Raw genomic sequence first — 12,833 nt, 5'->3', positions numbered from 1 at the left:
TTATTCTGCATCTGATTTTAGCTGCTGTTTTTCCCCCCTTCATTTTCTGCTGCTTCTTTGTTTTCATTTTAAAGATCTTTTTTATTTTTAAGTAATCTACACCTAATGTGCAGCTTGCCTTACAACCCCAAGATCAAGAGTCCCATGTTCTACTGACTGAGCCAGCCAGATGCCCCTCATTTTCTGCTTCTAATCAGATTAATCTATTGATGAATCTGTTTGGAAAATTACATATTTTAGAACTGATAGAATAAATAGATTCTAAAGGACTCTTCTGGGAATAAGGCTATGCACACTGGTGTATGGACTTCTCCATTCTATTCTTTCACTTCTTTAGCACCTTTTGGGGGTCAGCAATATAATAAGTGCAAAGGCATAACTTTATCCTTATCTTCAAAGAGTTCAGGGTTAATCTCTCTTAGCAACTCAGGCCTTTTTGTGATGATTCTCAGCTATATTTCAAGTAATAGTTCTTTTTCTTTTATTTTAAGGTTTGAATGATGTATTTTGCATATAAGTAATAAGGGTAGGAGTTAAATAGTTGTTTTAGGGATCTTAATTCAGTCTTATATGGAATTTTAACTGGAATTTTAAGATTTGTTTTAAGACCAAGTTTACAAAAAAAAAATAAAGATAATAAAGTGTATGTCTTTCCTTTTTCTCTCCTATAGGAAATACAGATGAAGAGGACTGCAATTGAAGCTTTTAATGAAACAATTAAAATATTTGAAGAGCAGTGTCACACACAAGAACAACATAGCAAAGAATATATTGAGCGATTTCGCAGAGAGGGGAATGAAAAGGAAATTGAACGGTAAATCTACCTAACCCTTCCAAGTGCTTCAGTGAGATGAGACTTCTTTTATTCCCCAATAATCTCTTTTGTGTTTGCTTTTACCCCCTTAAATGTCATATATGGAACTATTTGCTGTTCTGACTAATGGCATCACACTGAACCTTCTCTTTTCTGTGTTCCTTCTACATCCTTCCAAATTTTTAACTCCTGCTCATCCTTTGCATGACTTTTCTAAGAAAAGTCCGTGATGCTCACTGAATTTTTGTTGAACTGAAAATCAGCAGCACTCTGAGAATAAATTGGAGGCTGAAAAAATCCACGGGCAGGAAGACCAGCTTGACTGTTGCGAGTGACGGCAGTGTTGAGTGGTCATCAAGTTAAATGATGGTGAGGGCCTGAACCAGAGCAATGGCAGGAAAGGAGGGGGAACTAATGGAAATGCTGAGGACTTGATACCTGACCAGATATGATAGGTGTGGGAGAAGTCAAAGATTATTCCTAGATTTCTGATATGAATGAATAAGGAATGATGTTACTCACCACAATAGGAAGTGCATGAGGAAAGTTCAGGGTTGGAACCAATGAGTTTGAGGTTCCTGTGAGAAAACAAATGGAGTTGTCTGAGAGGCAGACAGCTGGTTATTTGGTTTTGGAACTCAAGGTACAGAAAGGATTTGGGAGGCATAAGTGTGTAGGTGATAGGAGATGCTAAGAAGATTATAGAGAGTGAGCAGCATGAGAAGTATTGGGTCTGGCAGCTAAAATGATATTGGAAGTCTTCACCATAGCATATTTAGTGGAATGTTGGGAGACTGAGCCAGATAATAGTGGGCTGAGGAATGAAAAAGTGGATAATAAATAAAAATGAATCATCTGCAAGGGAAAAGCAAAATTATTTCTCATATTAGCACCAAAGTGTCAGTGAACTTCTGTGTGCATAAGAATAGGGCTAAGAGCTGTTGAGGCAGTATAGCTTAATGGTTAAAACCATGGGCTTGACTTCTGTATTGATCATTTACTAGCTGTGTGACCTTGGGTAAGTTACTTAACTCTCTGAGCCTGTTTTCCTCCTCTATAAACTGTAGATAATAACTTTTTAAAATGCTGTGAGAATCAGGTGATAGATACACACATGCATATTTATGGTACAGAAAGGCATGTGTGTGTATGTATGAATGTATCTTGGCATATGATATCAATAAATAGCTATTATTATTAACAAGGGTTAGAAAACAACTTGTAGTTTTGTTGCAAAGGAAGTAGCTGATGATGAAGTTTTAACAGTAATATAAAACCATATTTTTTGAGTGGCAAATGAGTGATGTGGACAGTTACTGCCTTCAGAGCACAGCAAAAGTTTGTATGCTGGAAAGCTTATAGTCATTATCTGCTGAGTGCTTGCCAAGATGTACCAGGCACTGTTTGGTCCTTTTACATGTATTATCACATTTAATTCACATAATAATTTAGTGAAGTGGGTACTATTATAGCTACCCATTTTAAACAGATGAGGAAATGAAGGCACAGAGAAGCTGAATAACTTGCCCGTGGCCATGCAGTAAGTGGCAGGGCAGAGATTCAGACTTAGGCAGGCTGACTGCAAAGCTCTGCTCTTAACTGTTGTATCGTGCTACCTCTTGAAGATCATCCATACAGCTTTACTTGTTCATTCGTGTCTGGATCCAGGGCCCAAACAAGGCCATCAGGATTTTCTCTCATACTCTGTCTTTTGCCTTTGTTTTTCTCTGTGTTGGCATCATCCTCAGGCAGGCTTTTTCCCTATGGGGTAGCAGTATAGTTGCTGGGAGTCCTAGAATCACATATTTATAGTTTAGCAATCTCAGTGAGAAGAGAGAATCTCTGTTTACAGTAGTTCTAGCAAACCAGAATTGATTCTCGTTGGGTCAGTTAGGGTATTATTCCCATTCCTGAATCAGTCCCTGTGGCCTGAGGGTAGCGATAGGATATAATGGAATACTCTTAATGGCTGGGCTGGGTTGTATGAATATTCACCTGTGACTCTGAGATGGGGGCAGGGAGCCCTTTCCTACAGGGAACATCAGGGTGCCATTACCAAAAGAATGAGAATGGATATGGGCTAGGCAAAAACAACAGATGTCTACCACACTTAAGATATTAGGACTATGCTCACATTATAGAATGTTTCTGCTTGGTTCCTGTTTTAGCCTCAATATGTCAATATTTTCACAGAATTATGATGAATTATGACAAATTGAAATCACGTCTGGGTGAGATTCATGATAGCAAAATGCGTCTAGAGCAGGATTTGAAGAAACAAGCTTTGGACAACCGGGAAATAGATAAAAAAATGAACAGTATCAAACCTGACCTGATCCAGCTGCGCAAGATCCGAGATCAGCACCTTGTGTGAGTAGTCTGGGCCTGTATGGGAGGAAACACCAGCACCAGATTACTGCTGGCACTAGACTTGTTAGAGGTAGAAGAGATTTGTAATTGAGAACTGGCCAGTGAGATTTGTAAGAATTTAGGAAAGCAAACTTGGTAGTACTTGGTGGTACCTGAGTTTACCTAAAGTCAACATGTGGGGCAAACCAGAATGTAGCATTCTAGATTCCAGTCCATACAAATGGGAAATCTCAGAGGATGGGTGTGGCATGAGCAATGTGGTGTAGCTTAAAAAGGACAGGTTAATGTTTGCCTAAATACAAAAACCAGAATCTTTGATTACATAGAACCACAGAAATAGAAATTACCCTTCATGAGCACAGACAATAACACTAATAGTGGGGGCCTACAAATAAGTCTACAGGACAGTCTCCTAAAGGATTTTTATATACAAGAAATGAAATTCTGTATTCAAGTAATAGAAATGTGCCAATAGCAGGCATGCAAGATAATCTGACCTGAGGAATGAAACTCAACTCTTTAATATTATAGAAAACTGTATGATTTAGATAGATATAGGGATATTACTCAAATATAGATTGGAAGATATATTATCAGAACAAGATGATAGATTTTTAGGACAAATGACTGTCTTATAGGAGAGAATCCATGAGAAACAAAAATATGTTTTGTTCTAGGTAATGAATAGACTGCTACAAAATATGTTTATAGGTGACTTTCATGCATGTAACACAACTTGATTCAAACTCTTTGTAGAACACAAAATAAAGACCTCTGACTGGATTTTCCATAGGCTTCAGGGTTTCTTTTTTTTTTTTTTTAAAGATTTTATTTATTTATTTGAGAGAGACAGAGATAGTGAGAGAGAGCTTGAGCAGGAAGGAGGGGGAGAAGCAGGCTTCCCGTGGAGCAGGGAGCCCGATGCGGGGCTCGATCCCAGGACCCCGGGATCATGACCTGAGCCGAAGGCAGAGGCTTAACCATCTGAGCCACCCAGGTGCCCCAACTTCAGGGTTTCTTTGTATGAGAAAGGGAGAGGGGAGAAAAAAAAAGCTTAGAGGTGGGGACAGTGGCTATTGAGTTTCAGTAGAATAAAATTTAAGGTGATAAGTTTTGGGGGCAAACAATTAGAACTATGCTGTGCTGAGTAGTTTTTAATAACTCCTTTCTAGAGATCATTTCAGTTTGCTATTGTGGACAAAAAACAAAAGTCAAGCAAGTACACATAGCATACAGAAGAGCCTTGGAAACAAGGCAAGGAGGTACCTTGTCTAAAATCAGGGTGTGTCTGTTCTCAGAAAGCTTATGTGATTCTGGTTATATAATGAAGCTGAAGAAGGCCCAAGAAGAAGGCTTATGCCACGGACCAAAGGAATGAATGGAAGCTCTTGTTTGCTCTGGAAAGTGATGAGATTATTAAAAAATACACCATCCCAAGAGGCATGAATAAGTGTGGCAAACTAGACCTTGAAAGTTCCTTTAACAAATTATGTAAACTTAATATAAAAGAGAGTTTAGATAACATCATGGGTGATAAATCATGATCTGCTAGCAAAGATAACTAGGGTTTTTAGGGAGATATTTATTGAGTATCTACTATATGCTGGCACTGTTTTCAGCATTGGGAATAGCCATGAACAATAGGACAGACCCCTTTCTTACATTTTAGTGGGGGAGACAAACATAAGTGAAAATATAAAATAATGAATTTCAGGCAAGTGCTATGAAGATGATAAAATAAGGTAAAATATAGAAAATGAGTGACAAGGGGACTGCCTTAGTTGGGATAATTAGGGCAGTCCTCCCTGAGGAGATGATGTTTATGATGAGACCTGAATGATCGGAGCCTGGTTGGAGGATGGTAATGAGTGAAAGAGTTTTTATACTCACTTAGATTTTTAGACCAGTGGCCATGTCAGTGGAACTAAATTTAATGGTATGTTGTTTTACATTTATTAAAGTTTTGGTATATTTTAAAATACTATGATTTGCCTAGTGATGAGGGAAATTTATATTAATTACTCAGATTGCCATCCTGAATTTCTTGTGGCTTGCTTAGGTACAAGCTTGCTTAGGTACTTGTTTTAGAATGTTTAACTCAATGTAGTGGGCCACACAGGAATTGAGTCTTCTGGCTTAGTGGAGATTGCAAATGTGACACCATGCTCACATAACTAATGATTTCAGAAACAGATGTCCCCATGTGTTTAAGTGAAAGTATATGTGTGCTTATGGTGGTACAAACTTCTAGAAAAGGAAAATGAAAAATGAGAGAAGTGCCTAATTTCAGATAACTCCCTGTGTTTCTGCTTTTTTGTGGAAAGTTGGAGGAAAAGTTAAGGAGAAACTAGTTTAAGGAAGTCTCTGGCCACTTTTAGTGGGAGTGGGTTAAAATAAGAGGTTCCTGGACTTTGGAAATTTGGTTGGCTTGGACATGTCTGCATTAGGCAGAGTTTGCACAGATAGTGACACTGGTGTCTTCCTTCTGGCAGATGGCTCAATCACAAAGGAGTGAGACAGAAGCGCCTAAATGCCTGGCTGGGAATCAAGAATGAGGATGCTGATGAGTAAGTTCTCTACCTTTCTATCAGAGGGGTTTTGTTCCCAATCTAAGATGTGGGGCTTCTTTATACATGCTAAATGTTGGCTCTCATTGTCACTTGAGGACATTGAATCAAGAACTTTGCCACCTCTTTTAAATTGAATTGAATTGTAGAGTAGAGTACCCTACAGGCACTTGAGGTCAGAGACCTGCTGAGCCACATGAAATCTGGGTGCATAAGCATTGCTCATTCAGACATTCTTTGTCAGCTGATTGGATGAGAGGTGTGAATTTCGTGTTTTCTGCACCATAGCAAATAACAAAGTTGTTAAAAAACATCCCAAGTAATTGTAGTTTTACTTTGTCATTTCGTGGTTAAAGATTTAGAAGAGTGTTTTATTCATGAGTTTGCATTTAGATGTAAGTAACCTGGTTGTTAGAATAATATTTTAACATTTAATTTTTAGGACCTATTTTATCAATGAGGAAGATGAAAACCTGCCCCATTATGATGAGAAAACCTGGTTTGTTGAGGATATCAATCGAGTACAAGCAGAGGACTTGCTTTATGGGAAACCTGATGGTGCATTTTTAATTCGTGAGAGTAGCAAGAAAGGATGTTATGCTTGCTCTGTGGTGTAAGTCTTCTCTGCGGTTTAACCTTTTGAAAATTTCTGCATTGATTAATAGAAACTCAACCCCTCATAAAATTCAAAAAATTAAAAATTATTTGAAGTACAGTAATGAGGACCAATGGCTTAGACCTTTAATATTTGTATAAAGAAAACAGTTAGTTGCTTTAGGAGAAATGATATCTGAAATTATTTGGGGGATTTTAATTTCAAATGGTAAGCAGATTAGCCCTGTGATGTTGCTGTTGGATTTTCAGGTACTTGTGAAAAGTAATGAGATCTTCAATTGAAAGATCGCCTAAGGAGGGGTGCCTGGCTGGCTTAGTCAGTAGAGCGTGTGACCCTTGATCTCAGGGTCATCAGTTCAAGCTCCACATTGGTTGTGGAGCCTACTTTAAATAGATAAATTAATTGAAAAAAATTTTTTTAAAAATCACATAATTTTGTAGTCGTCTCCTGTATGTCTAATTTGGGCTTCAATGTCTGTTTAAGTAAGGCTTGATTAAGAACTGTTTTTACTTCAGAAGAAAAACTATCTAAATTTTATACTTAAGTAGTTTTCTTTTGGGGTAGTGATTGAAAATGTTGGTATTTTCCATAAGATGATCTTATGACTTTGTTTGGAAAAGTCTATTTTATTAGTTTCCATCCATCCATCCATCCATCCGTTTATTTATTTACTTATTTATTTAGATTTATTTATTTGAGAGAGAGAGTAAGTGCGTGGCAGACTAGGGGGAGGAACAGAGGGAGAGACTCTTCAAGCAGACTCCCTGCTGAGCACAGAGCCCGCCGTGGGGCCTGATCCCACGCTACAACCCATGAGATCACGACCTGAGCTGAGATCACTAGTCCGATCCTTAACTGACTGAGCCACCCAGGTGCCTCTATTAGTTTCTTTTTAATGGAAAGTGAAATTCTGGGGACAACTAACCATGTCTGTCACATTTTGCCTAAGTGTTGTGTATACTCCTTCATTGACAAAGACCATACTTAGAGTGAAGGTATATTATGATTGTTATGAGAGCAAGCTTTGGTACCAAATATATTGCATTCAAATCCTGACTCTACTTACCAGATCTGTGACCTAGGGTAAATTACTTAACCTTTCTTTGTCCAGTTTCCTTATCTGAAAAATAAGGATAATAATATGTACTTGAGGGTTTTTATAAGTATTAAATTAGTTAATACATGTAATGTGCTTTGATCAATGTTGGTACATAATAAGTGAATGTTGTCTACCAGTATTATTATGATAATGATGCTACTGATGGACATGGCAGAAAGCAAGCAAAAATAACAAAATGATTTTGCCCTTAAAGAGGGCAAGGTGGTGAGAATGGACAAAAGACACTCATATTAACAGAGTGCCCAGTGTTTCATGTGATTATCTCGTCCTTAGTTGGTCTATGGAGTCGGAGTTTGAATCCAAGTTTACCTGGTTTCAAAGCCCACGTTTTTCTGTTGCACCATATTTTTTTCATTTCACAATTAAATATCCAAGATAAATAGAATCACTGTGAAATAGGTATCATCAGTAGGCTGTACACATGAACTATTAATTCTGGTGGAGAAGGAGAGGGTTGGGAGATTTTGTGGAAGAGGTAGCATTTGAACTGGACTTTGAAAGGATGAATAATGGGATATCTATGGGCAGAATATGGGGGAGGACATGAAAAGTGCATTGGATTACTGTTTTACAAAGATACAATTATTTTAAATATTTTTAAAAGATTTATTTATTTGAGAGAGAGAGTGAGAGTGGGAGTGAGTGAGCACGCAAGCAGGGGGAGAAGCAGACGGAGAGGGGAAGCAGACTCCCCACTGAGCATGGAGCCTGACTTGGGGCTTGATCCCAGGACCCCAAGATCATGATGTGAGCTGAAACCAAGAGTCAGATGCTTAACGGACTCAGCCACCCAGGTGCCCCTACAATTATTTAAAACATTTCTTTTTTCTCTTACCCGGGCTGCTTAAGTTACCTGAGTGGAAATGCCCAGACAGGGTGGTTCTTACAGAAATTGAGATCTTTTAAAAATAAAAAGAAGAAAGGCAATAAGCCCAGTGCATTGGTACCCTCACCCAGGTCATTGGGTGGCAGCCTGTGGGTCAAGGACTTGGCTGGTGGAAGATACTGCCCAGCAGCTCAGGTAATTCCTGGGAGACCAAGGAGCAGCTTGAGTATCTTGAGGAGGTGTATTCTTTTTCTCCTTCCTTTAGCCACAGACTTGACCATTAAGTCCACAACAATGTGGAATTCCCTTGCTTATGAAAAACATCTGCAGTCGTATATCATGTTGGCATTCACACTGAGGATGGTTGGAAGCAGAAGAGTCTGGCATCACAAAGACTCCCACTTGTTTGCCAGCCATTCTGGCTATAGGAAGCCTGCCTACAGTAATCTACCAGTATACTTAGAACATTTGCTGAAGTAAGAATATGAATATGTTCGGTTTTTTAGGAGATTCTCATAGCAGAATTAACATGATCATGTAGGAAATCACACATGGAACTCATTTGTTCTTCCACTTTAATTTGTTAATGACATCATCAAGAAGCCTAAGAAGAAATTGCTTAACTCTACAACCTTCTTAGGCTAAAGACCTGCAGCCAGCAATGCCTGTATTCACTAGGTTAAGGATTCAGGTAGTGAACACTTGTGATCCTTATTGCCATTTGGGATAAGAAATTTGATTAGGGATAGAACTAGACAGATTAGAAAGGTAGCAGAAGATTTGAACGATATTATAAAACAACTAGACCTAGTAGACCTATCCAGAACACTCCACCTAACAACAGCAGAATACAGATTCTTCTTAACGGCACATGAAACATTATCCAGGATAGGCCATAGGTTAGGGCACAGTCTCAATACATTTAAAAGTGTTGAAATCCCACAAAATATGCTTTCTAACCACAGTGGAAAGAAACTAGAAATCAAAAACAGGAAATTTGGGAAATCCTCAAATGTGGACAGTAAACAACACATTCCTAAATAACCAGTGGATCAAAAAAAGAAAACAAGGGGCATTAGAAAATACTTTGAGATGAGAAAAAACAGAAACACAACTTATCAAAACTCACAGAATTCAGCTAAAGCAGTGCTAAATGCTAAATTTATAACTAAACATTTATGTTAAGAAAGGGAGATCACATATTAATAAAGTAACCTTCCACCTTAAGAAACTAAAAAAGGAAGAGCAAACTAAACCCAAGCAAAAAAAAAAAAAAAAAAAAAAGGGAATAATAAAGATTAGAATGGAAGTAAATGAAATAAAGAGTAGAAAACAATTGAGAAAATCCATGAAACCAAAAGTTGGGATGGAACTGAATTACAACCTCAAGCTAAACTGCCCCCATCCCCACAGAGAAGAAACAAATTACTAAAATCAGGATGAAAGAGGGGTCATTACTTATAGTCCTTATAGAAATAAAAAAAAAGATAATGAGGGAATATAATCATATACCAAAAAATTAAAACCCAGATGAAATGGACAAATTCCTGGAAGCACACAAACCACCAAAACTGGCTTAAGAGGAAACAGAAAATTTGAATAGAACTATAACAAGAAATTGGGTTATTAATAATAAAAAAAAAAGCTACCCACATAGAAAAGCCCAGCCCAATTATGTTCACTGGTGAATTCTGCCAAATATTTTCAAAAAGAATTAACAAAAGTCCTTCACAAACTCTTCCCCACAAAAAGAGGAGAGAACACTTCCCAACTCATTTCATGAGGGCAGTATTACTGTGATACCAAAACCAGACCAAGATATCACAAGATAACTATGGACCAATATCCCTTAAGAACACAGACACAAAAATCCTCAACAGAATACTAGCAAGGCAACTCCAGCAGCATATAAGGATTATGTACCATGACTAAGTAGAATTCATCCCAGGAAGGCAAGGGTTTTTTCAATATAAAAAACCCCCCAAAACAAAAAACAACAATGAACATAATATATTGCATAATAGGATAAAGGACAAAAATCACATGGTTATTTCAGTAGAATCACAAAAACCATTTGACACAATCTAGCACTCTTTCATGTTTAAAAAAAGTCTGAAAAACCTAGGAATAGGAGGGTACTTCCTCAACTTGATAAAGGGTAACTATGAAAAACTCAGAGCTAGTATACTTAATGGTGAAAGATAGTGCTTTCCCCTAAGATCAGGAAGAAAACGAAGATGTCCACTCTCACCACTTCTCACCATCATTGTACAGAAGGTTCTAGTTAAGGTAATTGGACAAGAAAAATAAAAAGCATCCAGTTTGGTAAGGAAGATGTAAACTATTAGAGCTAATAAGTTCAGCAAGGTTGCAAGTTAAAAGATCAGGATTCAAAAATCAGTTGTATTTCCAAATACCAGTAACAAACAAACTGAAATGAAATGAAGAAGGCATGCTACATATAATATCAAAAATATGTAGTAGGATTAAAACAAAAAGAAATGCAAGAGCTGTATGGTGAAAACTATAAAACATCATTGAAAGAACTCAAAGGGAGACCTAAATAAGTGGAAAGACACCCTGTGTTCATGGATTAAAAGACTTAATATTGTTACAATAGAAATAACTTCCCAAATTGAGCTACATGTTCAATGTAATCCCTATCAAAAATTTCAGCTGGACTTTTGCAGAAATTGACAAAATGATCCTACAATTTATATGAAAGTACAAGGGTTCCAGCACAGCCAAAATGATCTTGAAAGAATAGAGGCAAGTTGAAGTACACCTCCTGATTTCAAAACTTAAAAAACAAAGGTGTTTGTTTGTAGTAATCAAAATTGTGAGATGCTAACAAGGATAAACATGTAGACCAATGAATAGAATTGAGAGTCAAGGAAAAAACCCTTACATTTATGGTCATTTGGTTTTCAACAAGGGCCTCAAGACCATTCAATGGGGAGGAAATAATTTTAACACATGAAGCTGGGCCACCTGGAAAGCCACATGCAAAAGAATAAAGTTGGACCCCTACCTCACACCATATATAAAAATTAACTCAAAATGGATCATAGACCTAAATGTAAGAGCTAAAAGTATAAAATACTTAGAAAACATAGGCATAAACCCTTGTGACTTTGGATTAGGCAGTGGTTTCTTGCAAACCAAAAGTACAAACAACAAAAGAACTAGATAATTTGGATTTCACCATAATTAAAAACATTTTATATCAAAGGGCACTATCAAAGTGAAAACACAACACACAGAATGGGAGAAAATATTTGCAAATCATGTATCTGTTAAGCAACTGGTGTCTAAATCATAACCCTTAACAGTAAAAAAACCCCAAGGGCCTCAATTTAAAAATTGGATGGACATTTAAAAAAATGGTAAAGGATTTGGATACACATTTTAAAAAATTCACGTACAATTAACATAGTGTTATATTAGCTTCAGGTGTGCTACATAATTCAACAATTCTATACATTTCTCAAAGCTCAGCAAGATAAGTGTGCTTTTAATCCCCTTTATTTATTTCACCCATCCCCCTACCCATCTTCTCTCTGGTAACCACCAGTTCTCTGTATTTAAGAGTCGAGGTTTTTTTGGTCTTTTTTCCCCTTGTTGTTCATCTGTTTTGTTTCTTTAGTTCCACATATGAGTAAAATCATACGGTATTTGTCTTTCTCTGACTGATTTCACTTAGCAACATACCTTCCAGGTCCATCCATGTTGTTGCAAGTGGTAAGATTCCATTCTTTTTTATGGCTGAGTAATATTCCTCTGTGTGTGTGTGTGTGTGTGTGTGTGTGTGTGTGTGTGTGTATCTCCCATATCATCTTTATTCATCTATCTTGATGGACACTTGGGTTGCTTCCATATCTTGGCTATTGTAAATAATGCTGCAGTAAACATAGGGGTGCATGTATCTTTTTGAACAGTGAAGGAAATCAACAGAACAAAAAGGCAACCTACTGACTGAGAGTAAGACTTCTGCAAATGATATATCCAATAAGGGGTCAATATCCAAAATATATAAAGAACTTAGACAACTCAACACACAAAAAACCCATATAACCCAATTAAAAATGGGCAGGGGACCTGAACAGACATTTTTCCAAAGAAGACGTACAGAGGGCCAACAGACACATGAAGAGATGCTCAACATCACTCATCATCAGGGAAATGCAAATCAAAACCACAATGAGATACCACCTCACACCTGGCAGAATGGCTAAAATCAACAACACGTGTTGGCAAGGATGTGGAGAAAAAAGAACCCTTGTGCACTGTTGGTGAGGATGCAAACGGGTGCAGCCACTATGGAAGACAGTATGGAGGTTCCTCAAAAGATTAAAAATAGAATTAATATGACTCAGTAAGTGGACTACTGGGTACTTACCCGAAGAAAAGAGAAATTCCTTTAAAGAAGATCTATAAATGGTCAATAAACATATGAAAAGATGCTCCACATCATTAGTCCTTAGGGAAGTACAAATCAAAACCACAATGAGATACCACTA

The 12,833-nt window shown here is 37.4% G+C and overlaps 1 protein-coding gene across 1 annotated transcript in view; it reads left to right on the top strand.

The window, feature by feature from the left end:
* Positions 1-12,833, top strand: part of PIK3R3 (phosphoinositide-3-kinase regulatory subunit 3) — a 102,840-nt gene that overhangs the window by 85,306 nt on the left and 4,701 nt on the right. The window contains exons 6-9 of the mRNA XM_006729018.3: positions 672-814; positions 3,008-3,184; positions 5,677-5,751; positions 6,194-6,364. Of these exons, the coding sequence (XP_006729081.1) occupies positions 672-814; positions 3,008-3,184; positions 5,677-5,751; positions 6,194-6,364 (566 nt within the window). The remainder of the gene's footprint in view (positions 1-671; positions 815-3,007; positions 3,185-5,676; positions 5,752-6,193; positions 6,365-12,833) is intronic.

Source organism: Leptonychotes weddellii, chromosome 4, assembly GCF_054177405.1.
Source record: "Leptonychotes weddellii isolate Sample4059 chromosome 4, ASM5417740v2, whole genome shotgun sequence".
NCBI classification, from domain to species: Eukaryota; Metazoa; Chordata; class Mammalia; order Carnivora; family Phocidae; genus Leptonychotes; species Leptonychotes weddellii.
This window is presented reverse-complemented; position numbering and strand designations above follow the sequence as displayed.